Source organism: Delphinus delphis, chromosome X (genome assembly GCF_949987515.2).
Source record: "Delphinus delphis chromosome X, mDelDel1.2, whole genome shotgun sequence".
Classification (NCBI taxonomy): domain Eukaryota; kingdom Metazoa; phylum Chordata; class Mammalia; order Artiodactyla; family Delphinidae; genus Delphinus; species Delphinus delphis.
In genome coordinates this window covers 56,983,837-57,010,891 of record NC_082704.1, presented here as the reverse complement: position 1 = coordinate 57,010,891, position 27,055 = coordinate 56,983,837, and the positions used below count along the sequence as shown (strand labels likewise).

The window sequence follows — 27,055 nt, the reverse complement described above, 5'->3', positions numbered from 1 at the left end:
GAGGGTGGGAGGGAGGGAGATGCAAGAGGGAAGAGTTATGGGAACATATGTATATGTATAACTGATTCACTTTGTTATAAAGCAGAAACTCACACACCCTTGTAAAGCAATTGTACACCAATAAAGATGTTAAAAAAAAAGAAAACACTGGATCATTAAATGTCCTTTAGAAGTCAATTAAAATGATAATTCAAATTTCTGGGCTGGATACTCTGGCCTGTCCAGGTCTTCAGCTTGAAACCTTCTCAAGTGGGCTCGTGCCCCAGAGTGGAAATGTACTAGAACGAATCCTCTGAGTTCTGGTTCCAGCCTTATCTGAACTGTTTGCGTGTACTAAGTGGAGCACACTTAACAGCTGTGCAATCCAGTCCTCTCGTTTGTAGTTTCCATAGCCTGTGCCAAGTGGTGGCTTGCAGAGCCATTTTAATTCTGAACTGGGCATTTAGAAATATTGTATGACCATGTGGGAGTGATTACAAGGATCTCCTGTACCTCAGAACCAACAACTTTATAATTTTATTAGCTGAAAATACAGTTTAAATATAGGATTATATTGTGCTCTTTGACCACTTAGCAAATAAATTTCAAAAACTAATTTCCTTCTGTGTTTACAATGTTCAATATTTTAAAGTCTGACATGTTATGAACATTTGGAAAACAGAATCTGTTGAATGACATAACTTTCAATTATAGTAAAACTGAAAATATTTTTGAGAAAATGACAGCTGTTGTCTTTTCTGATTAAATGTTATTTATTGTTAATATCTTAAGATTACTAGTCTCTGCTTTGAAGATGTATGATATTTAAGAAAATAGCTTTTGTACATGAAATGGATGAATCTGTTGCCAAATTTCAGAAGGCCCCAAATTACCTAGTAAGACAGGATATTGATTAACAAAGGGAAAACAATTACACCTCTATGCAGAAAACATATTGACATATTAGACTGATAGTTTATGTCAAAATTTAATAAAAACAAAATTATGTATGGCACACTGTCAAAGTAAGTCTTTCAGTTCAGTAACAAATGACATTAAGAAAAGGTAATTTCTTTTAATATTCATTCAGTATTTGCTTTGGGAATTGTTTTTAAACTTCTAAAACAGGTATATTCTTATATTCAAAAAATGTCTTCAGAAATTGAAATTCAAGATAAAATTAGCAAGGGACACTGGAGAAAATACCCCCTTTACCATCATTTAAAAATGAACATGGACTTTAAAAAGCCATTGTCATACATTTCACATTAACCACCACTATGCCTTATCTTGCCATACACCATCAATAATTACTCTTGTTCAGCAAACTGTGCTTAAAACCATAACCACTAAACCAGCCAGCATTAATTAAAATGTCCAGCACTCTGACTGATATCCAAGTGCCTGAGAGAGTCAATGCAGAGTCCCAATATACTTAATTTATCAAATAGAAGTGAAATAAACCGGTATGGAGGTACTGTAAAAGTCTGCCTCCTTTAATACATTCTCTTAAAAAATTCAGAATCTGAAAATACTTTTACCTTATAATCCAAGAGAGAATTCACTTGTTCTACTTCAGAATTACTTATCATGTCACTTTCTTCATCATCAATAATTTCTATTTTCTGTAACACAAGTAAAGAAGTTTTCCTAAATATATATCTGATCATCACTATACTCAGTAATGTATAGAGCATATATACATTCAATATTCAGTTTTAGTGATGAGGTTATCTAGTCTAGGTTATCCAGAATAACTCTAACTGACTGGTTCCTCAGCTTTACACCCAGTATGTGTCTGAGCCACCTCCCTTAGTAACAGAAAATTATTGTAATACTATTTAAAACAGAAAAAAAAAACACTTTCACAATATCCCTGAAATAATAGGCATTCGAACTCTGCTTAAATAGTGCCCTCCAGGAAGGGAGCTTGCTTCCTATAAGGGTAGTCTATTCAACGATAACCAAATTTAATTGGTTGGAAGGGCTTTCTTTTTTAAGTTTCCATATATCTCTTTGCAAATTGTAATGTAAAATATCAACATATGACATGTATTGCAAAGTCAAATACAGCTTTAAAAAGAAATTCACTTACTTACGGCACTCCATTAGTTATACAATTAAAAACAGACATTTATAGTGTAATGGCAAAAAGAGCAGGATGATTTGTTTCCTTCCCTAGACAGTGAGAAAGAGAAGAGAGCAAGAACAAGAGACACACTAAACTGCCCTTAGCTTTAGAATTAAGGTACAGCATAATTTGTACAGTATCTCGCACACAGTAGGTACTAATTAAATATTTGTCAAAAGAATGAACAAAACAGCTTAGCACTGATGGAAAAAAAATGACCAATAAGCTCCAACCATGGAGGAAAGGCAAGTTCTCTAATCATAGAACTTTTTTTAAAAAAAGAAAAAGTAAAACGAAAAAACAAAATTGGCTTTAATTTTTCTTTTGCATATGAAAAACACAGTTAAGAAAAAACACTTTTAAACATTTAAGTCCTGCCAACCCCAAAGAAAATTTAAAAAAGAGAAAAGCTAAGCTAGAGTTAGTCACTAGGCAGTCTTTTAAGAACAATCACATTAATAGCAACATGTCGTAGGCAGAATTTGAAATCAAGTTTCCTACCCAGCAATAGATATGGTGATTAAAAATCACAAATGAACTGGGAATGATCATATTTGATATATTGCCTATGAGGATATGATACCATAACAGCGTTTGTGACCTGCTGGTTTCTGAGTCAGGAGGACAGCTGCAATGAAGTTGCTTTCTACTGCTGCCTGGAGATGAATCTAATGTTTTGTTTTCTATTATAATCACTATAAACTTGGGGCTTAATCGTGTAAGCTCTCACCAGAATGCAGATTTGATATCTTTTTTGATGTTGTTTTTTTAGATTTTTCTATTTGGATTGGTTCTTGGAAAAAAGAGCTAAGTAATCCAGGGAGGAAGGCCCCAAGGACCACTGTATAGATTTGCGCATATAAATAGGTCTTATATGTCTTTGTGATTTGTCATCCATGAATAATTGGGGACACTCAAAAGTTATAGGCAGAGGAGATCAACTTTTGAAAGTTTGGAGTTTTGTCTCTGAAAATCAATTGCTCTTGAAAAATTAGGTGCCTAAGTGACTGTGGATCATCCCATGCCACGACTTCATTCATTATCTTCAAATGTCTGCCACAGGGGAGATCCAATGCTGAGAAATTCAGACTAAAAGTGAACATGTCTTTAGGGGAAAAGAGTTCCAATTTGTAAATAATTGTATATAATTTGTAATAGTATTACTCAAATCTGGAGCAAAGGAGATTATTACTTGGTGAAATTAAGAATATTAGCACAATTAATAATTGTGGAAAACAATTATTACTAGCTATCTAATGAAAACACAACTTTGCCTCAGAATAAAAGTATGTTTTCCTATATGTCCATTGAATTTACTCTTAGAAGGGCCAAATATAAACTTAAATCAGGACTGAAATCAGTAAAATGCAATCCTAAATTACACTCTGTATGTGGAAAATACTGTTATATATTGTTGATATCTAACAAAAAAAGAACAAAACTGTATTTTATGTGCTCAACTTTTATTAAGGAGATGTGACAGAATTATAGTGTCAGATAAATAATGTTTGTAATGGAAGCCAGGGTAAATCTTGAAGTTACAGCCATTTTGTAACAGAAAAATCCATTATAGGGACCATTTGTAAAGTTTGCAATCAAGCACAAGCACAAAACACTGATTCAAAAGCAAAAGCAAAAGCACAATGACATTTGCCTTTATGTCTGACTTTAGGTTAATACCATCTTGATTTCTGTATTATTTGTTGGAGTCAGAATATAAACAGATGCTGCTGATACAGCTGCTTAGAGAAGATCTCTACATATCAATGTTTACATTTTCACAAAACTCAGTTTAATCCACATGTAGGCTGTATCTGCTTGCTATTCAGTTTCTTAATACTGCCTTTCTTCCATTGCTGCAATTTTTAAGATGACCAGCAGAGTCCAATTTAACTAAAAAGAAGAAAAGTTTCCAAAAACAGTATAGATAGGTATGGTCTGAACAAAGAACACAAGAATCAGGAATCCTTGGATACAAGTCCCAGAACTAAGTAAGCCTTCCTCCATGGTCTCAGGCTAAACTTTTTTAACTCTGCCATCTGTCAAATGAGAAAAAATCTGCTCTTTGCTAAATGTGTTGAAGCAAAATAACTTGTTATGTATAAAATGTCACATGTGTAGTAAGCATTAGGTTTTTATATTTGCAAAGCTCCTAAATTAAAAAAAATGGTATAAATGACATTGCTTTAAATTTCATTTATTAAACCCTATAAGACATATCATTGCATTGGTAACAGATCCGTTTTGGTTTGTGAAGTGGAGCAAGACTTTATTCTGACAATGCTGATATTGTCACCAACTGGAAACAAATCCTTGGAATCCATCATATAATGAGGAAAGAATTTCAAAACGTACATACCACATTATCTGAGGATACTGTATGGTGGTTCTCCTCCTTATGAGCCCTTGTCTCATTTAGAACAACTTCACTGGACTCCTCTACAGAAACAAAGAAGGCCATGATTTCATTTTTCATTCCTTAAAACTTTATTGAGAATGCTTTTTTCAAAATCACTTAAATAATTTCTCTATTGTAAAAAGACACAAATGGCAATTCTACTTCTAACAATGTATTCTAATGAAATAAATGTGGATGGATTTGAATTTAAGAATGGTCATCACTGTGCTGCTTATAATTTAAAAAATGAAGTAACCTATATGCTTAACAATGAAGGCTTGGATAAATCGTGTAGGGCTTATCCTTACAATAAATACTAGAAAGCCACTAAAAATGAAGTAGAATAATAGTTGATAATAAAGAGAATATTCATGATCTATTGGAAAGAGAAAAACTGAAGGTGACAAAATCTACTCTATAGGTACACTGTGATCTTAATTTTATAAAAGAAAACAAGTACACATTTTCATGGAGAAAAGAAATACTGATGTTATTTACACCAAAACATTGCCATTATTATTTCTGATTGAAATTACAGGCAACTTTTATCACTCTTCATTTTGTCTAATTTACTTGCTTTAATAATTCTTATTTTCTTTCATTTGCTTATTTATATTTAAATATTTTCTACAATAAACATGTATTGCCCATTTTAATAAGAAAAAAGTGATACAAATAATGTTCAAATACATGATATAAAGCTATAAATATAGTACATTTTCAATTTTGTAAAAAGGGATGTGTATATGCGTGTACACACACACAAACAATCCTGTATATATGCAGAGAAAACACTGGCATAAATATTCTCTCAACCCCATTTCAAGAGAGGGTATCACTGAGGGGTAGGAATATTTCTAACTTTTTCATTGTATGTTCCAATATTTTATATAATGAACATGTATTCTTTTTATGATCAAAATTTAGTATTCTGATACTGTAGGGGGAGTGGCCAAGATGGCAGAGTAGGAAGACCCTGAGCTCACCTCCTCCCATGGGCACACCAAAATTGCAACTATTTCAGAGCAACTACCCATGAGAGCAGCATGAAGACTAGCAGGAAAGAATCTTTACTGCTAGACATATAATGAAGGAGCCACAAGAAGAGGGGTAGGAGGGGCAAAGACACAGTATAGTGAAGAACCATACACCTGGGGAAGGTGACCCACAAACAGGAGGATAATTATAATTGCAGAGGTTCTCCCCAAGGAGCAAGGGATTGAAACCCCACGTCAGGCTCCTCAGCCCAGGGGTCCTGCACTGGGAAGATGAGCTACCCAGAAAGTTTGGCTTTGAAGGCAGGGCTTACTTTCAGGAGAGCCAGAGGGCTGTGGGAAAAAGACTCCACTCTTAAAGGGCACACACAAAATCTCACACCCTCCAAGATCCAGGGCAGAAGCAATAATTTGAAAGGAGCCTGGCTCAGATGTACTTGCTGATCTTAGAGAGCCTCCTGGAGAAGCAGGGGGTGATTAAAACTCATCTTGGAGACACAGACGCTGGCAGTAGCCATTTGGGGGAGTTCATTCCACCATAAGGACATTGTTGCTGGTAAGCACTACTTTGGAATCCCCCCTCTAGCTTATTAGTGCCAGGACCCACCCTGCCCACCAACCGGTGGGCACCAGTTCTGGGATGCCGCAGACCAAACAGCTAGCCAGGAAGGGACACAGCCTCACCCATGAGCAGGCTGACTGCCTTAGGATCTCCTAAGCTCCCAGCTGCTCCAGGACCTGACTACATCCACCAGAGTGCCCAGGACCTGGCCCAGGTCACCAGTGCACCTGTGCTAACCCCAGGACTCCCAGGGCCCTATAGCCAGAGACTGTGGGACACAACTCTGCCCATCAGTGAGTGGCACTGTCACCACTTTTATTCAACATAGTATTGGAAGTCCTAGACATAGCAATCAGATAAGAAAAATAAATAAAAGACATCTAAATTGGAAAGGAATAAGGAAGACTCTTACTGTTTACAGATGATATGACACTATACATAGAAAATACTAAATATACCCCTAAAAAGTACTAGAACTCGTCAATGAATTTGGTAAAGTTGCAGGATAACAAATTAATATGCAGAAATCTGTTGTGTTTCTATACACTAACAGTGAACTACCAGAAAGAGAATTTATGAAAACAATCCCATTCACAATCGCATCAAAAAGAATAAATTACTAAGGAATACATCTGACTAAGGAGGTAAAAGATCTGTACTCTGAAAATTATAAGATACTGAGGAAATAAATTGAAGATGATAAAACAGATGGAAAGAAATTCTGCGTTCATGGGTTGGAAGAATTAATATTGTTAAAAGAACCATACTACACAAAGCAATCTACAGATTCAATGCGTTCCCTACCAAAATACCAATGGCATTTTTCAGAGAACTAGAAAAAATAATTCTAAAATTTGTATGGAAGCACAAAAGACCCCAAATAGCTGAAATAATCTTAAGAAAGAAGAACAAAACAAGAGGTAGCATGCTCCCTGATTTCATACTATACCATAAAGCTACAGTAATGAACAGTAAGATTCTAGTACAAAAACAGATACATAGATCAACAGAATCAGAGAGCCCAGAAATGAACCCACACTTATAAGGGCAATTAATCTATGACCAGGGAGGCAAGAATATACAATAGGGAAAGTACAGCTTCTTCAATAAATGGTGTTTAAAAAACTAGTCAGCTACATAGAAAAGAATCAAAATAGACTACTTTCTCACACCATATACAAAAACTCAAAACAGATTAAAGGTTTAACTGTAAGACCTGATATTATAAAACTTCTAGAAGAAAACATAGGTAATAAGTTCCTTGACATCAGTCTTAGCAGTATTTTTTGGATATATATCCTCAGTCAAGGAAAACAAAAGCAAAAATAAACAAAACTACATCAAACTAAAAAGCTTTTGCAGAGTAAAGGAAACTGTCAACAAAACAAAAAGGCCGCTTACTGAATGGGAGAAAATATTTTCAAAGGATGTATCTGATAAGGGGTTAAGATCCAAAATATACAAAGATATCATACAACTCAATATCAAAAATACAAACAACCCAAGTAAAAAATAAGTAGAGGACCTGAATAGACATTTTTTTTTTCGAAGAAGACATACAGATGACCAACAGGAAAAGATGCTCAACATCACTAATCATCAGGGAAATGCAAATCAAAACCATTTTGAGATATCACTTCACATCTGTCAGAATGCCTATTATCAAAAAGGCAAGAAATAACAACTGTTGGCGAGGATGGGGAGAAAAGGGAACCCTCGTGTACTGTTAGTGGGAATGTACATTGGTGCTGGCAGATACTATGGAAAACAGCATGGAGACTTCTCAAAAATTAAAAATAAAACTACCATATGATCTAGCAATTCCACTTCTGGGTATTCACCAAAGAAAATGAGAACACTAATTCAAAAAGATATATGCACCCCTATGTTCATTGCAGCATTGCTTACAATAGCCAAGAAATGGAAGCAATTTAAGTGCCCATTGCTAGATGAATGGATAAGGAAAAATCTGGTATACACACAGACACACACACACACACACACACACACACATATACACACAGTGGAATATTACTCAGCTATAAAAAGAATGAAATCTTGCCATTTGCAAAAGCATGGATGGGCCTAGAGGGTATTATGCTAAATGAAATAAGTCAAACAGTGAATGACAAATACTGTGTGATTTCACTTATATGTGGAATCTAAAAAACAAAACAGAGGAACAAACTAATCAAAAAGAAGTAGAGTCATAGATACAGGGAACAAACAGGTGGTTGTCAGATGGGGTGGGGTGTGGGCAGGACAGAAATAGTTGAGGAAGATTAATTGGAAGAAACTTTCAATTACAAAATAAATTAGTTACAGATATGAAATGTACAGTGTGGGGAATTATAGTCAATAATTATGTAATATCTTTGTAGTGACAGATGACAACTATACTTGTCATGGTGAACGTTTTGAAATGTATAGAAATATTGAATCACTATTTTTTATATCAGGAATTAACAAAGCATCATAGGTCAATTATACTTCAGAAACAAACTCATACAAAAAGAGATCAGATTTGTGGCTACCAGAGGCAGGGGGTGGGTGGATGGGAGATTGGATGAAGGTGGTCAAAAGGTACAAACTTCTAGTTATAAGATGAATAAATACTAGGAATGTAATGCACAACATGACAAAGATAACTAACACTGCTGTGTGTTATAAATGAAAATTGCTAAGAGAGTAAATCCTAAGAGCTCTCATCACAAGGAAAAAATTTTTCTATTTCTTTAATGTTGTTTCTATATGAGGTGGGGGATTTTTACTAAAACTTTTGTGGTAATCATTTGATGATATATGTAATTCGAATTATTATGTTGTACACCTTAATCTTATACTGTGCTGTAGGTCAATTATATCTCAACAAAACTGGAAAAAGAAGTTTGCATACTGTAAGTATGAATGAGTAGTCAATCACTGGCTGTCATACTAATAAAACAGCAATGAAATTTTTTAAAAAACCCTGATAGTTTAAAAATGAGAAAAGAAAAAATAAAAGAAAAGTTAACTCAGAAAAATCAGTGTACTAAAAAGTTCTCTGTGCTGAGCTAGGAGAAGTGGCTAATTCACAGTGTAGTGTGTCTACAAGATAATCCTCTGTCTTAAGATTTCCCCTACCTCTATCCCTTAGAAAAATAGGGCTAATGTTTCTCTCTTTTCTTTCTGCACAGCCATGTCATAGATTGTTTGGATAAATACTAGTGGAAGTTCTCAGCCCCTCGGTAATGAACAATTTATTTCACCATAGAAAGCAGAACAGAAATAGTTATCAGTTCTCCTAAGATTTTTTGAGTCCATTCCTTCCCATGGAAAGACATATAAGGGTGCAGTGTATGAACATGGGAAATGACTAGGAGGAAAACATTGCTCATCCAGGAACTCACATATGAGTGCATTGAGAATTAAAGATATTCAGGGAAGTTTTACCAGAGTTTTAATGCAAAGTCCACTAAAAATTCAACTGATTTTTTTTCTATAAAAGAATGGTTCCTAACCCTCCTACACTGTGGGTGGGAATGTAAATTGGTACAGCCACTATGGAGAACAGTATGGAGGTTCCTTAAAAAACTAAAAATAAAGCTACCATATGACCCTGCAATCACACTCCTGGGCATATATCAGGAGAAAAACATGGTCCAAAAGGATACATGCACCCCAATGTTCATTGCAGCACTGTTTACAATAGCCAAGACATGGAAGCAGCCTTAATGTCCATTGACAGAGGAATGGATAAAGAAGATGTGGTACACATATACAATGGAATATTACTCAGCCATAAAAAGAGAATGAAATAATGTCATTTGCAGCAAAATAGATGCATCTAGAGATTTCCATACTGAGTGAAGTAAGTCAGACAAAGAGAAATATCATATGATATCGTTTATATGTGGAAACTAAAAAGAAACGATAAAAATGAACGTATTTACAAAACAGAAACAGACTCACAGACTTAGAGAATGAAATTACGGTTACCAGTGGGAGAAGGGTGGAGGGAAGGGATAGTTAGGGAGTTTGGCATTGACATGTACACACTGCTATATTTAAAAAGGATAACCGACAAGGACCTACTATTTAGCACAGGGATCTCTGCTCAATGTTATGTGGCAGCCTGGATGGGAGGGGAGACTGGGGGAGAATGGATACATGTATATGTATGGCTGAGTCGCTTTGCTGTGCAACTGAAACTATCACAACATTGTTAATTGGCTATACTCCTATATAAAATAAAAAATTTAAAAAAAGTGGTTCCTAGATAGAGGAAATTTTATTAATTATTAGGACATTTCAAATCACCGTATTTCAAGTCCTGTGTAATCAGCAACTAAATGAAATGAAGGAAGGGAAAATTGTCATCAGATTTAGATGCAGAGCTGGTATTAGTACTGGTGCCCTATAAATAGGAGTTATATTGCTCATCAACAGATCTTTACTGGTATCATTCCTTAGAGGTTTGCCTTACATTTCTGTTCTCACTTGCTCATAGCTTGGTAAACAGTTCTGCTTTACCAGCAACAGATTCATCCATGATTTGATGATTCTTTTATAAGATGCATATAAAAACTGTTTTGAGGATTTCTAAAGTAAAAAGGTATGAAATTATACAGCTGAATAAAGCATGTTTTCTTTTGCTTATAGGTAGCTTACACATCTGTAAAAGTTTGAAAGCTAAATACTGTCAATATGTCTGGTTATTACTCAACAAAAGCAGCTCTCTTAAATGGAAAATAAATAAGTAGAATACTAATCAGTGAAAGCTCTAGTGGGCACTTTATGTGGTGGCCACATGCTCACACTAAGTAGCTGTACGCAGAATTATCTTTCATGTGCATATCCACATACATAATAGGTACAGCTGAAAAGAGGCTTTGTTATAAAATTTAACGAATTTAACATTATAGATGTTGTTTCTATACTTTAGACAGTTCACTTCTCAGGATAGTATAAATCTTTAAAGTTGCTCATAAATATATTTTGGTAGACACAAAACTTGAAATTAAGGAGCTGAGTCATCTATTACATTTGCTAAAGTTTGCAGTTCAGTGTGGGGGGTGAATCCAGGTAGTCTTTTCATTTTCAATGCCAACCACATATCCTTTCACTTCACCTCCACACATGGAAAGGCAAAGGAAATGGGAGAAGCGAAGGTGGAAAGTAGGAGGAAATTAGAGGTAAGTCAGAAGCTCTGTATCAGGGAAGTACCTACTCTCCCAGAAGCAAAAGAATGGATTTGAAACCGCTAAAAGATCAACAGCACTTTTTTGTGACTTTGGCTAACCCTGCCTTTTACTGTGTTTTAAAAAATAATCCTTGTTTTTGCTCGTAGAGTTCTTTTCTAGAATATTTTTAAGTGATTTTAATTGTTTTTTGACATGTAAAATGTGAGCCCTGATTTAAAGACATTTTTTTTCTTCTTAGATATTTAAAAGACTCTAACCCTATTGAATCAACAGCTGTATTATAAAGGACCTTGAGTTTCAAGTTGTTAGTTTTCTGAAATAGTATGGGAAGCTACTCTGATTATCTTGCCTCCATATCTCTAAGATGTAATTAATGGAAACTCAAAGTAAACATACATTCGACTACAGTTTCATAATTGGAAGAGAATATGGTCAGCATATTTTAAAGGTATTATGTTAATCTAGGCCGGATGATACAATTCCCTTAATTGTCACAAAAGAATCACACAGTTAAATCAGATTAGTATTCTCCATCAGTAAAATGAGGATGATAACAGGACGGCACTAGTAGGAAACCATACGGAAAAAGACTTCTCAGTATTTGAAAATTCTTTTATGCTTTTATTTTGCAATTTCTGATGAGAATGAAAAGGTTACCATGAAGCTGTGAAAAATAAGCCACCAAGAGGAATCCTAGGCAATCTCACTTCCCATCAAGTGTTTTTTGATTCGTGCATTAAATTATCTCTCATTTTTCTCATTAGATCTTGATTACTATATCAGCTGTCTAGAGAGCAAGCTATTAAATGACAAAGGATGCTAGCGTAGGAGCAGTGGTCCATTAGCAACCTTAAAATTAACTCACTTTTTTCCCATTAACTATTTTATTTTTTAAAATTCCCTTTTAGGTGGGGAAGATGGAGTTGGGGAATGAAACTCCCCTTAAGGGCTTATATAATTTCCTTTTATCAGAATATTTCCTCACAGTTCTCTGACCCACCCATAGAAACACACAAATCCCTACCTCCCCACTATCCCTCAAATAGCTGCCAGACATCATTCTCTAAGGATCTATTTAGAATCACTGAAAATATTTGTACACAAAAGCTGCACATAATTAATGTATACAATTTGGTGAATTTGAACTTGTATATACTTTTGTTACCACCACCACAGTCCAGGTAATAAATGTATCCATCACCTCCAAAAGTTTCCTTGTGTCCCTTTTTTTGTGTTACAAATGCTTAACATGATTTACCCTCTTAAGTTTTTAAGAATACAATCACTTATTACTAACTACAGGCACTGAGTTGTTCAGCAGTTCTCTGGAACTTACTCCTCTTCTGTAACTGTAACTTTATATCCATTGAAAAACAGCTCCCCATATCCCTCTCCCTCCACTCCCTCATACCACTGTTCTATCGTCCACTTATGTACCTTTAACCACTTTAGATGCCTTATACGCAACCTCTATGAGACCATTGAGATAATGATGCCTCTTCCTTCTGAAATCGTTTTCTTTCCTTGGTTTTGGTAATAACATACTATCCTGATTCTCCTATATCTGAATGTTCTTTCAATGGCTCCTTTTTCTCCTCCAGAAATCTGGATATTTCTCAACACACTGTCCTTGTCTATCTTCCTTTCTTGTTTTCCATTTCTCACCTAACTAAATCATCTATTTCTATGGCTAGACATTTTTTTTTGGCCTCGATATGGGTGACTCCAATATTTCTTCTCATATCTTACCCCTTCTTCTGAGCTCCAGACCCATATTATCCAAGGGTATGCTGGTCAGCTCCACATGGATGTCCTGTCCTCATTTAAAACTCAGCCCATGCAAAACTGCATTCATCTTCCCACATTATCCTATCCATTTAGTGCAGTAACAAAAATCTTAAATGAATTTGGGGAGGGGTATTGGGTAAAGGTATGAACTAAGCTCATCTAGAAGAATCAATGTACTACAAGAGCTAAGAATGAGAGCCTTTCCAGATCTTCAGATATCTTATAAAACCACAATTATAAACAATCAGATCAATCTAACATAATAGGAAATCCAGAATTTAATCCATGTGCGTATGTATACATACATGAATTTGTGTCTATCTCTCTATTTCTCTATCATCTATCTATTATCTATCTATCTATCTATCTATCTATCTATCTTTGATTAAAAAAGCTACACAAACTCACTGGAAAAATGCTGACTTATTCAACAAATAGTGTAGGGGCACTTGGTTAATCATTTGGAAAAAACAAAATTAGGTATTGTCTTCACGTATCTTAAAGCAAAACAATTTCTAGGTGGGATAAATATCATGTTGTAAAAATGAAGCCATAAGGATACATGAAGCAAATATGGGGTATGTTTACATAATTGTAGTACAAGGAAGGATTTTGTAATCCTGTCACCAAAGTCACAAACCATAAAGGAAAGAATTGGTATATTTAACAATATAAAAATTACAAACAAAAGTTCTGACATTTGAAAACCCCATAAGCAAATTTAGAAGGCAAAAATAAACTGGAAAATATAGTGTGAATAATACCCTGACCGATAAAATAAAAACAAACAAAATGGGCCAATGCAAAATTCTCTCTCTCTATTACAGATGTAACACCCCCACTATATATTATATGATTCATTTATATGAAATGCCCAGAAAAGACAAAGTTATATAGTCAGAAATCAGATCTGTGGTTGCCTAGGTTTGGAGGTGGGAGTGGATACTGGCTGAAAATGGGCTCAAGGAAATTTTTTGAAGTGGCGAAAATATTCTATAATTGGATTATAGTGATTTGAAGAGATTATTCTAAAATTTGATTTTAGTGATGGTGATGGTTGTACAACTCTATAAACTTAACTAAAAATCATTGAACTCTACTTTTGCAATGGATGAATTTTATTCTATGTAAATTAAACCTCAATAAAAGTGTTCATAAAAAAGGTGTCAGAAGAGGACTCTTTCTATGCTTGAAGTCAAATGAAAAATACTTCTCATGGACAAATGGTATGATTACATGTTATTATTTGAATTCTCATTTAGGGAAGCACTGAGAAGTATTATAAAGATGATCCAGCCTAATTCCCTTATTTTGCAGATGAGAAAACTAAAGCCTGATGAATTAAATACTTTGCCTGAAGTCACATAATCAGCTAGTGGAAGATCTAGGACTCGTACCCAGATTGTCCAACTACTAGTCTGGTATTTGTCACATTACATCATACTCTCTTTGATTACAATGCATTTAAATTGCTCTGACCCAAATTGACTAGAATTCCAATAAAATTAAAACGATCATATACTATAATTTATGGATTGTTGTAATAACCAATATTTTGAATCATGGAGATCATTATTGTGGTAGATGAGTGTCACTTTTTGTGATGACAATGTGGGAGACTGCTTAGGTGGAAGCATTAAAGATCAAAAAGGTAAAATACAACTGTTGGTGAGGATATGGAAAAAACGGGGTAGAGCCATTATGAAAAACAGTATGAAAGTTCCTCAAAAAATTAAGAAAGAAACTACCATATGATTCAGCGATTCCTCTTCTGTATATATCCAAAGGAAATGAAATCAGTACCCCAAAGAGGTATCTGTGCTTCCATGTTCATTGCAGCATTCGTCACGGGATGGAAACAACCTAAGTGTCCATTAACAGATGAATGGATAACGAAACCGTGGTATACATATACAATGGAATATTAGTCTTTAAAAAAAATCCTGCCATTTGCAACTGCTTGGATGAACCTAGAGGACATTATGCTAACTGAAGTAAGCCAAACACAGAAAGAAAAGCATTGCATGATCTCACATGTGGAATTAAAAAATGTCAAATACATAGAAGCAGAGAGTAGAATGGTAGGTACCAGGGTGAGGAGGTGGGGAAAATGGGGAAATATTGGCCAAAGGGTACAAAATTGCAATTACATAGGATGAATAAGTCTAAATAACTAATGTAGAGCATGATGACTAAAGTTAACAATACAGTTGACCCTTGAACAACATGGGGGTTACAGGCACCAACCACCCTGCACAGTTAAAAATCCAAGTATAAATTTTGACTCCTCCAAAACTTAACTATTAATAGTCTACTGTTGACCAGAAGCCTTACCAATAACATAAACAGTTGATTAACACATATTTTGTATGTTATATGTATATTACATATATTTTATGCATTCATGACATACCTTTTTCTTAACTTTTTCGATATTTCTAGGCTACATGGTTTGTCTGCAAGTTTTTCCAAATTGTTGCAAATCTCCAAAAGTTTTTCCAATGTATTTATTGAAAGTAGACCAGTGCAGTTCAAAGCCATGTTGTTTAAGGGTCTACTGTACTATACTGAATGCTGGAAATTTGCTTTGGAAGTAGATTTCAGGTGCTCTCACCACACACACACACAAAGGTAACTATGTGAGGAGATGGCTATGTTAATTAGCTTGACTGTAGTAATCATTTCACTATGTACATGTATATCTAAATATGTTGCACACTTTAAATATATACAACTATCATTTTAAAATAGAATAAAAATATGTCTATTCTTTTCAAATATTTAACCAAATGTTTTGAGGACTTTAGATTTGAAGTGCGGTAAGCTGAAAAGCAAGTAAAAAACCATCAAATTCACAGAAGATATCATTAGGAGATGGAGCATATAAAATACCTTGCGAGCTTCCTTCAGACAAACAGATGGATACTTCATCATTTCTGTCATTATCCTCTCCTACTTCAGGACCAGCTTCCTCTCCTGGTGTGAGTGCAGATAAAGAACCAGATTCGGGCTGCTCAGAAAAATCAGCAGGGCCTCCTCTTGGAGGTGGAACTTCAATCCCCATTAAACGATATTTTCTTCTTCGATTCCCAATCCAAGTCTTTATAAGAGAAATAGAAGAGAAAGTTTTGTAAAAATAGAAACCTTAGCAGTTCTAGCCATTAAAATAATGAATGGATACAGCATAAAATATGATTAAAAAGAATAAGTAGATACCTAGAATAATGCAGTTTTATTATTACTCAATAAGCTAAAATAAAAGTAGCTGCTTTTATTTTAAAATACCTTATTAGAAGAAATATTTATCTAAATACTCAGACTTTCAAGCAACATGCAACCTGTCGCAGAACACTTTTTTGTTTTTGTTTTTATTTCTGGTGAAAATTATCCACCAAATATTTCAAAAGAAACATGAATTGGTTCTTTTCTGAAAAGGACCAGACATGCAGCTCTAGCTATAGTTCATATCCCATTTCCAGTCTTGCTCTTTGTATGTGAAAATGTGCCTTCTAGTAACTTTGTTTGGCTCCATAATGACTACCTGCGTATTTTAAGTATTCTAAAATTGCATTTTATTAGATTTAGAATCAATTTTTAAAACTTTTTATAGTAAAATAAATTTCGAGTTACAGGAAGTTGCAAAAATTGGTCTTCATTCAGTTTCCTCCAGTTTACATTTTACATAATTATAGCACCATAACAGAAAAAGGAAATTGATATTGTACAATATATGTGTACAATTCTATGTTCCTTTATCACACCATTCTTCTCCTCCCTCCCACCATCCTCAACTCCTGGCATCCACCAATCTGTTTTCCACCTCTATAATGGTGTCATTTTGAGAAAGTTATATAAATGGAGTCATACATGTGACTTCAAAAATTTCAAAAAATTGGCTTTTCTCATTCAGCTTAATTTCCTGGAAATTTATTAAAGTCACATATATCAATAGTCCATTCATTTTTATTGCTAAGTATTCTTCCATGATACTTATGTACCATTTTGTTTCTGTTTCTTTGCAATGTTTTTTTAACCCTTCACTTGGAGGACACTTGGGTTGTTTCTAATTTTTGGCTATTATATACAGCTAAAAATCTTCTATGAACAATCATGTACAGGTTTTTGTGCTGATGTAAGTTTTCATTTCTCTGAGATAAATGCCCAAGAATGCAACTGCTGGGTCAAATGGTAATTATATGTTTAATTTTAAAAGAAACTGCCAAATTGTTTCCATAAAAGTTGTGCCATTTTATATTTCTACCAGCAATGTATGAGAGATCCAGTTTCTTGGCATTCTTGCCAGGACTTCATATTATAAGTAATTCTTTTTCTTTTAGCTGTTCTCATTGGTGCATGTAGCAATAGATCATCAAGTTCTTAATTTAATTTCCCTAATGGCTAGTGATGTTGAAAATCTTTTCATGTGCTTTTTGCCATCCATATATCAGTGAAATGTCTCTTCATGTCTCTTGTACATTTTGTAATTTTTGTCTTTTCTTTAATATTAAGTTTTGAAAGTACCTTATATATTCTAGATATGAATTTTTGTCAGATAAGTGGTTTTGCAAAATTTCTCCCATTCTGTAGCAGATATGAGTTCTTTGTCAGATATGTGGTTTGCAAATATTTTCTCCTCATCTGTAGCTTGTATTTTCATCATCCTTGTCTTTTACAGCACAAAAGTTTTTTTTTTAATTTTGATGAAGTCCAAGTTACTGCTTTTTTCTTTTATGGATTATGCTTTTAGTCCTATTCCTAAGAATTCTTCACCAAGCCCTAGGCCACAAAGATTTTCTCCTATGTTATCTAAAATTTTTATAGTTTTATTTTTTACACTTAAATCTCTGATCCATTATGAATTCACTTTGTATAAGGTGTGAGATTTACATCAAGGTTAATTTATGTTTTCCTATAGATATCCAATTGTTCCAGCACCATTTCTTGAAAAGACTTCCTCCATTGAATTGCTTTTGCACCTTTGTCAAAAATCAACTAAGTTGGCCATGGTTGTGCAGGACTATTTCTGGGCTCTCCATTCTGTTCCAATGATCTATACGTCTTATCACCCTGCCAATACCACAGTCTTGGTTACTGTAGTTATATAATAAGTCTCAAAATTGGGTAGATGGATTTCTTCCACTTTATTGTTTTTGTCAAGAACTGTTTTAGCTATACTAGCATATTTCCTTTCCATGTGAATTTTAGAATTATCTTGTCTACATCAACAAACAATCTTGCTGGAATTTTATAGGAATTATGTTAAACCTGAATATCAATTTGGGGGGAATTTACATTTTTACTATGTCGAGTCTTCCAGTACATGAACACAGAATGTCTCTCCATTTATTTAGAATTTCTTTTATTTCTTTCATCAGTGTTTTGTAGTTTTCAGCATACAAATCCTGTACATGTTTTGTTAGAGTTACATGTAAGTATTTGATTTTTTGAGGGATTGCAAATAATTTATTCATATCTTAAATTTCAATTTCATTGCATTTATTTTTACTATATAGACATGCAATTGATTTTTATATGATGATCTTGTATCCAGAGACTTTGGTGAATTCATTTATTAGTTGTAAGAGTGTTTTGTAGATTCTTTATGATTTTCTACACAGCTAATCAAGTGTATCTTTTATTTCCTTTTCTTGATTTATTGTGCTGGTTAGAACTTCTACTACTATATTGAATAAAGGTGTTTAGAGTGGACATCTTGTTTTTGGTCTCAGAGGAAAAGCATTCTATTTTTCACCGTTAAAGTATGATGTTAGCTGTAGGTTATGGGTACTTGTAGATTCTTTTTTGGGGAGACTTTTTTGAATTCAATTTCCTTAATAGTTATAGGGCAACCTAAATGTCCATTGACAGATGAATGGATAAACATGTGGTATATATATACAATGGAATATTACTCAGCCATAAAAAGAATGAAATAATACTATTTCCAGCAACACAGATGGGCCTAGAGATCATTGTATTAAGTGAAGTCAGACAGAGAAAGACAAATATCATATGATATCACTTATATGTGGAATCTAAAATAATGATACAAATGAACTTATTTACAAAACAGAAATAAGACTCACAGACATAGAAAATAAACTTATTACCAAAGGGGATAGCGGGGTGGGGGAAGAGACAAATTAGGAGTTTGGGATTAATATATATACACTATTATATATAAAATAGATAACCAACAAGGATCTACTGTATAGCACAGGGTACTATATTCAATATCTTGTAATAACCTATAATGGAAAAAAATCTGAAGAAGAATATATATATATATACATATATATGTATATACATGTAACTGAATCACTTTGCTGTACACCTGAAACTAACACATCATTGTAAACTAACTATACTTCAATTAAAAAATGGTTAATAACAAATAAATGAATGTATATATTTTTATGTTATTCTTTAGGTCCTGTGGTCCTTAGCAGATGTGAGGTCTTTCCACCCTTCACAGTCTTCTTATATTTGTTTTATATATAATGTCTAGGGATTTTAGTTGTACTTACTGGGAAGGATAGGGAAAATTATGTCTACTCCAACATTTTTTGGAAGCTGCAGTCTAAAACCAATTTTATTCTCAAGTTTCTCATGTAATTTTCAAAAAGCTCATTTTATATGATTAGAGTTTGTAACCTTTATAATTTTGCCATATGACTCTACAAAGTAGAATTGTCACGCCAATCTACAAAGTGGAAGAAGAATTCTTAAAACCTGTATATTCTCTTTTAGTGTAGAAAGTCATTCAATAGCATTTCATAATTTCAGATCTAAATTTGATTATGGTATCATTTCTTTGTATACCAAGTAGAATTGTTTCTATACAACAAGGTCCACTTCAATACAAAGCCACCTTAGATATTCTCTAATGTAAATAAAAAACATGAATAAAGTTAACTTTTACGTGGTAAGATTTTGCAAAAAAAAATGCAGGGCAAAACAGAAGAACTATTCAGTTAGTCCAAGAAGATTAATTCTTCTTTATAATTTTTTTTGGGGGGGCATTTTCTCTTCAAATTCAGGATATGTAGTACCTTTGATGTATTTAGCATTCAATGCTAAATGTGAAACCTGAAACATATGGATTGCTTTGTAGGCTCCCAAGTGAATATTACCTGGTAGAAAAGGAAAATATTTATGGATATTAATTTTTCTAGTTTTGCTAAATTCTCCCATAGGTGAAACACTATTTTAAAGAGTATAGTTCCATTTCAATTTCCCAGTATATGGTCTCATTGAGAATAAGCTACTAGACTTCAGAAAAAGTAAAGAATTTCAACTTCTTACTAAAGTTCCATTAAATTGTCATGTACTTTCTCTATTTCCTGTCTTTGAATACGACACTTATCAAATACTGATGCTTCTTTTTCACAATAATCTTAGACACAGATGCTTGGGAAAATGATGGTGTGGGCAGAAGAAGAACGATACCAGTTTTCTTAGGATGCTTTTGGCTTCCTTTGGGTCATAAAGGCTTGGGAAGAGAGAAGAAGACAGAAAACAGAAGCCAATGTCCATTTATTTTCAACTTCTTTTTTCACCCTTCTTGGGAGAAATGAATGATTATATACTGTATAATGATAAAGGTATAATAATATGTGAACATTGGGACTATATGGAAATTTATTACATACTAGGGCTGACATAGTTCCTCTCTGGCTATTTCTCAAAACTGGAAGGCACCAGGAAAATAATTCAGTATGCAAACATAATCTTAATGGGTTTATTACATTTTCAAAGAATCATAGACGATGGAAGAGATCTTGGAAGCCAACTAGCCTAACCTTCCATTTAAGGTAAAAGTTTCTTCTTCAGCATTATAGGTGGATGGCTATTCAGTCTTTGCATGAAAATAACAGGAACATGGAACATACTACTTTATAAGGTTCCTCAGTCCAGTTTTTGGATAGTTTTTTTTTCCAAAAATGTTCTCCCTAAAACTGAATCAGTATCTATTGTCTTATTAATTCTAGGCCTTGGTTCCAGTTTTTCACTCTGGATCCACCTTACTCCAAATAGCCTCTTCTACATTCCAGCTATCAATTATGTAAAGAGTATTTATTCCTATTTCTGGCTGTGCCATGTGGCTTGCAGAATCTCAGTTCCCCGACCAGAGACTGAACCCAGGCCGCGGCAGTGAAAGCGCCAAATTCTAATCACTAAGCCACCAGGGAATTCAAGTATTTATTTCTTTGTTTCAAAATAAATACCCGTAATTTTGTATAATACAGTTTTTCAACCATTTTATATGACCCATGGTCAAGTTTTTTTTATCACTCTGGGACTCAGATTCCTTAACTGAGGAAACTGGAAATTGAGATAATTGGTTTCCAAATCTTTAGTCTCCTGGATAAACTTTATCCCTCCAGAGTTGCTCATAAATTTATAAAATAAGTATCTTCTATAACCATTTGTAGAATAAGTATCTTCTATAACCATAACTCCAATGTATTGACAGCTCAAATATATTGGCTATTTAAAATGATGACTCTCAGGCCCTATAAGTTTCTAAGTACATTTCTATTAAAATAATTAAAAAATAATATTCCAAACTGCCATTAGTTTAAATGTATATTATTATATATTTTTATTCTGTGTGCTATAAATAGAGGGCACACCTTTCTGTTAAACATTCATTTGTTTGAAGGAAACCCTCTTACAGTGTTGGTAGGAATGTAAATTGATGCAGCCACTATGAAAAACAGTATAGATATTTCTCCAAAAACTAAAAATAGAACTACCATATGACCCAGCAATTCCACTCCTGTACATATCCAAAAAAAAAAAAAACCACTAATTCAAAAAATACATGCACTTCAATGTTCTTAGCAGCATTATTTACAATTGTCAAGATAAGGAAGCAACCTAAGTGTCCATCAACAGATGAATGGTTAAAGAAGATGTGGAACACACACACACACACACACACACACACACACACACACACACACACTGCAATACTACTCAGCCATGAAAGAACAAAAAAATTTGCCATTTGTAGCAACATGGATGGACTTGGAGGACATTATGCTAAGTGAAATAAGTCAGACTGAGAAAGACAAATATGTATGATATCACTTATATATGGAATCTAAAAACTACAGCAAATTAGTGAATATAACAAAAAAGAAGCAGACTCACAGATACAAAGAACAAACTAATGATTACCAGTGGGGAGAGGAAGGGCAATATAGAGATGGGGCAGTGGGAGGTACAAACAGTTGGGTGAAAGACAGGCTACAAGGACGTACTGTATAACACAGGGAATATAGCCAGTGTTTTGTAATAACTGTAAATGGAGTATAACATTTAAAATAGTATAAAAATTTCATTCTTTCATTCCACAAATATTACTGAACCTCAAGTACATACCAAGCACTGTTCTAGTGCTGGGGATAGAATAGTGAAAAGGCAGGCCTGATATACACCCTTGTAGAGCTTGAATTTACAATCCAGAAGATGTATACACAATAAACAAATAGACAAGAAAAATACAAATCACAAAATTTGACCAATTACTATGGAGGGAAAGAACCAACTAGAATATTTAGCCACAGTGATATAGTGTAGTGAAGTGAAATCCTTTCCAAATTTGCCTATCATCAGAATTGCTGGGGCAAAGGAAATATATAGATTCCAAGGTCCTTCCCTGAAAATCCTGATTAGTAGGCCTAGGATGGAGTGAGCTGTATATTTTTTTTAACATATTTATTGGAGTATAATTGCTTTACAATGGTGTGTTAGTTTCTGCTGTATAACAAAGTGAATCAGCTATACATATACATATATCCCCATTTCGCCTCTCTCTTGTGTCTCCCTCCCACCCTCCATATCCCACCCCTCTTGGTGGACAGAAAGCACTGACCTGATCTCCCTGTGCCATGTGGCTGCTTCCCACTAGCTATCTATTTTACATTTGGTAGTGTACATATGTCCAAGCCACTCTCTCTCTTCATCCCAGCTTACATTTCCCCCTCCCCATGTCCTCAAGTCCATTCTTTACATCTGTGTCTTTATTCCTGTCTAAACCTAGGTTCTTCAGACCTTTTTTTTTTTAGCTTCCATATATATGTGTTAGCATACGGTATTTGTTTTTCTCTTTCTGACTTACTTAACTCTGTATGACAGTCTCTAGGTCCACCAACCTCACTGCAAATAACTCAATTTCCTTTCTTTATATGGCTGAGTAATATTCCATTGTATATATGTGCCACATCTTCTTTATCCATTCCTCTATCAAAGGACACTTAGGTTGCTTCCATGTCCTAGCTATTGTAAATAGTGCAGCAATGAACATTGTGGTACATGACTCTTTGTGAACTATGGTTTCTCAGGGTATATGACCAAAAGTGGGATTGCTGGGTCATATTGTAGTTCTATTTTTATTTTTTTAAGGAACTTCCATATTGTTCTCAATAGTGGCTGTATCAATTTATATTCCCACTAACAATGCAAGAGGGTTTGCTTTTCTCAACACCCTCTTCAGCGTTTATTGTTTGTACATACTTTAACTATGGCCATTCTGACTGTTGTGAGGTCATATCTCATTGTAGCTTTGATTTGCATTTCTCTAATGATTAGTGATGTTGAGCACCCTTTCATGTGTTTGTTGGCAATCTGTATATCTTCCTTGGAGAAATAACTATTTAGGTCTTCTGCCCATTTTTGGCTTGGGTTGTTTGTTTTTTTTAATATTGAGCTGCATGAGCTGCTTGTATATTTTGGAGATTAATCCTTTGTCAGTTGCTTTGCTTGCAAATATATTCTCCCATTCTGAGGGTTGTCTTTTTGTCTTCTTTATAGTTTCGTTTGCTGTGCAAAAGCTTTTAAGTTTCATTAGGTCCCATTTGTTTATTTTTGTTTTTATTTCCATTTCTCTAGGAGGTGGATCAAAAAGGATCTTGCTGTGATTTATGTCATACAGTGTTCTGCCTATGTTTTCCTCTAAGAGTTTGATAGTGTCTGTTCTTATTTTTAGGTCTTTAATACATTTTGAGTTTATTTTTGTGTATAGTGTTAGGGAGTGTTCTAATTTCATTTTTTTTACATGTAGCTGTCAAGTTTTCCCAGCACCACTTACTGAAGAGTCTGTCTTTTCCCCATTGAATATTCTTGCCTCCTTTATCAAATATAAGGTGACCACATGTGTGTGGGTTTATATCTAGGCTTTCTATCCTGTTCCATTGATCTATATTTTTGTTTTTGTGCCAGTACCATGCTGTCTTGATTACTGCAGCTTTGTAATATAGGCTGAAGTCCAGGAGCCTGATTCCTCCAGCTTCATTTTTCTTTCTCAAGATTACTTTGGCTATTTGGGATTTTTTGTGTTTCCATACAAATTCTGAAATGTTTTGTTCTAGCTCTGTGACAAATGCCATTGGTAGTTTGAAAGGGATTGCACTGAATCTGTAGATTGCTTTGGGTACTAGAGTCATTTTCACAATATTGATTCTTCAAGTCCAAGAACATGGTATATCTCTCCATCTGTTTGAATAATCTTTAATTTCTTTCATTAGTGTCATATTTTCTGCATATAGCTCTTTTGTCTCCTTTCGGTTTATTCCTAAGTATTTTATTATTTTGGTTGTAATGATAAATGGGAGTGTTTCTTTAACTTCTCTTTCAGATTTTTCATCATTAGTGTATAGGAATGCAAGAGATTTCTGTGCATTAATTTTGTATCCTGCTAATTTACCAAATTCATTGACTAGCTGTAGTACTTTTCTGGTAGCATCTTTAGGATTCGCTATGTATAGTATCATGTCATCTGACAACATTGACACTTCACTTCTTCTTTTCCAGTTTGGATTACTTTTATTTCTTTTTCTTCTCTGATTGCAGTGGCTAAAACTCCCAAATCTATGTTGAATAATAGTAGTGAGAGTGTCTTCTTCCTGATCTTAGTGAAAAAGGTTTCAGTTTTTCACCATTGAGACCGATGCTGCCTGTGGGTTTGTCATATATGGCCTTTATTATGTTGAGGTAAGTTCCCTCTATGCCTATTTTCTGAAGGGTTTTTATCAGAAATTGGTGTTGAATTTTGTCAAAAGATTTTTCTGCATCTATTTAGATGATCATATGGCTTTTATACTTCAGTTTATTAATGTGGTGTATCGCATTGATTGATTTGTGTATATTGAAAAGTCCTTGCAACCCTGGGATAAACCCCACTTGATCATGTTCTATGATCCCTTTAATGTGCTGTTGGATTCTGGTTGCTAGTAATTAGTTGAGGATTTTTGCATCTGTGCTCATCAGTGATATTGGCCTGTAGTTTTCTTTTTTTTGTGACATCTTTATCTGGTTTTGGTATCAGCATGATGGTGACCTCATAGAATGAGTTTGGGAGTGTTCCTCCCTCTGCTATGTTTTGGAAGAGTTTGAGAAGGACAGTGTTAGCTCTTCTCTAAATGTTTGATAGAATTCATCTGTGAAGCCATCTGGTTCTGGGCTTTTGTTTGTTGGAAGATTTTTAATCACATTTTCAATTTCAGTGCTTGTGATTGGCCTGTTTATATTTTCTATTTCTTCTTGGTTCAGTTTTGGAAGGTTGTGCTTTACTAAGAATTTGTCCATTTCTTGAAGGTTGTCCATTTTATTGGTATATAGCTGCTTGTAGAAATCTCTCATGATCCTTTGTATTTCTTTTTGTTATTTTTTTGAACTTTTGACTTTTATTTATTTTTATTTTTTTATACATCTTGTTCTTATTAGTCATCAATGTTATACACATCATGGTGTACATGTCAAACCCAGTTGCCCAGTTAATCACCCCCCCACCCCCCACACACTGCTTTCCCCCATCGGTGTCCATATGTTTCTTCTCTACATCTGTGTCTCAATTTCTGCCCTGCAAAGCGGTTCGTCCATACCATTTTTCTTGGTTTCAGATATATGCGTTAATATACACATTTTTTTTCTCTTGCTGACTTACTTTATTCTGTATGACAGTCTCTAGGTCCATCCATGTCTCAACAAATGACCCAATTTCATTCCTTTTTATGGCTGAGTAACATTGCATTGTATATACGTACCACATCTTCTTTATTCATTCATCTGTTGATGGGCATTTAGGTTGCTTCCGTGACCTGGCTATTGTAAATAGTGCTGCAAGGAACATTGGGGTGCATGTGTCTTTTTGAATTATGGTTTTCTCTGGGTATATGCCCAGTAGTGGGATTGCTGGGTCATATGGTAATTCTATTTTTAGTTTTTAAGGAACCTCCATACTGTTCTCCATAGTGGCTGTATCAATTTACATTCCCACAAACAGGGCAAGAGGGTTCCCTTGTCTCCACACGCTCTCCAAAATTTGTTGTTCGAAAACTTTCTGATGATGCCCATTCTAACTGGTGTGAGGTGATACCTCATTGTAGTTTTGATTTGCATTTTTCTAGTAATTACTGATATTGAGGAGCTTTTCATGTACTTCTTGGCCATCTGTATGTCTTCTTTGGAGAAATGTCTATTTAGGTCTTCTGCCCATTTTTGGTTAGGGATGTTTGTTTTTTAAATATTGAGCTTCATGAGCTATTTATATACTTTGGATATTAATCCTTTGTCCATTGATTCCTTTGCAAATATTTTCTCCCATACTGAGGGTTGTCTTTTAATCTTGTTTATGGTTTCCTTTGCTGTGCAAAAGCTTTGAAGTTTCATTAGGTCCCATTTGTTTTTTTTTTTTTTTGTTTTTATTTCCATTACTGTAGGAGGTGGATCAAAAAAGATCTTGCTGTAATTTACGTCAAAGAGTGTTCTTCCAATGTTTTACTCTAAGAGTTTTTTTTCTTTTTTTTTGTGGTATGTGGACCTCTCACTGTTGTGGCCTCTCCCATTGTGGAGCACAGGCTCCGGACGCACAGGCTCAGTGGCCATGGCTCACAGGCCTAGCCACTCCATGGCATGTGGGATCTTCCCAGACCAGGGCATGAACTTGTGTCCCCTGAATCGGCAGGTGGACTCTCAACAACTGTGCCACCAGGGAAGCCCTCTAAGAGTTTT

General features: G+C 34.4%; 1 protein-coding gene across 1 annotated transcript in view; it reads right to left on the bottom strand.

The window, feature by feature from the left end:
* Window positions 1-27,055, bottom strand: part of HDX (highly divergent homeobox) — a 173,307-nt gene that overhangs the window by 17,649 nt on the left and 128,603 nt on the right. The window contains exons 6-8 of the mRNA XM_060002196.1: window positions 15,929-16,136; window positions 4,470-4,549; window positions 1,521-1,604 (exon numbers count right to left, since the gene is read on the bottom strand). Of these exons, the coding sequence (XP_059858179.1) occupies window positions 1,521-1,604; window positions 4,470-4,549; window positions 15,929-16,136 (372 nt within the window). The remainder of the gene's footprint in view (window positions 1-1,520; window positions 1,605-4,469; window positions 4,550-15,928; window positions 16,137-27,055) is intronic.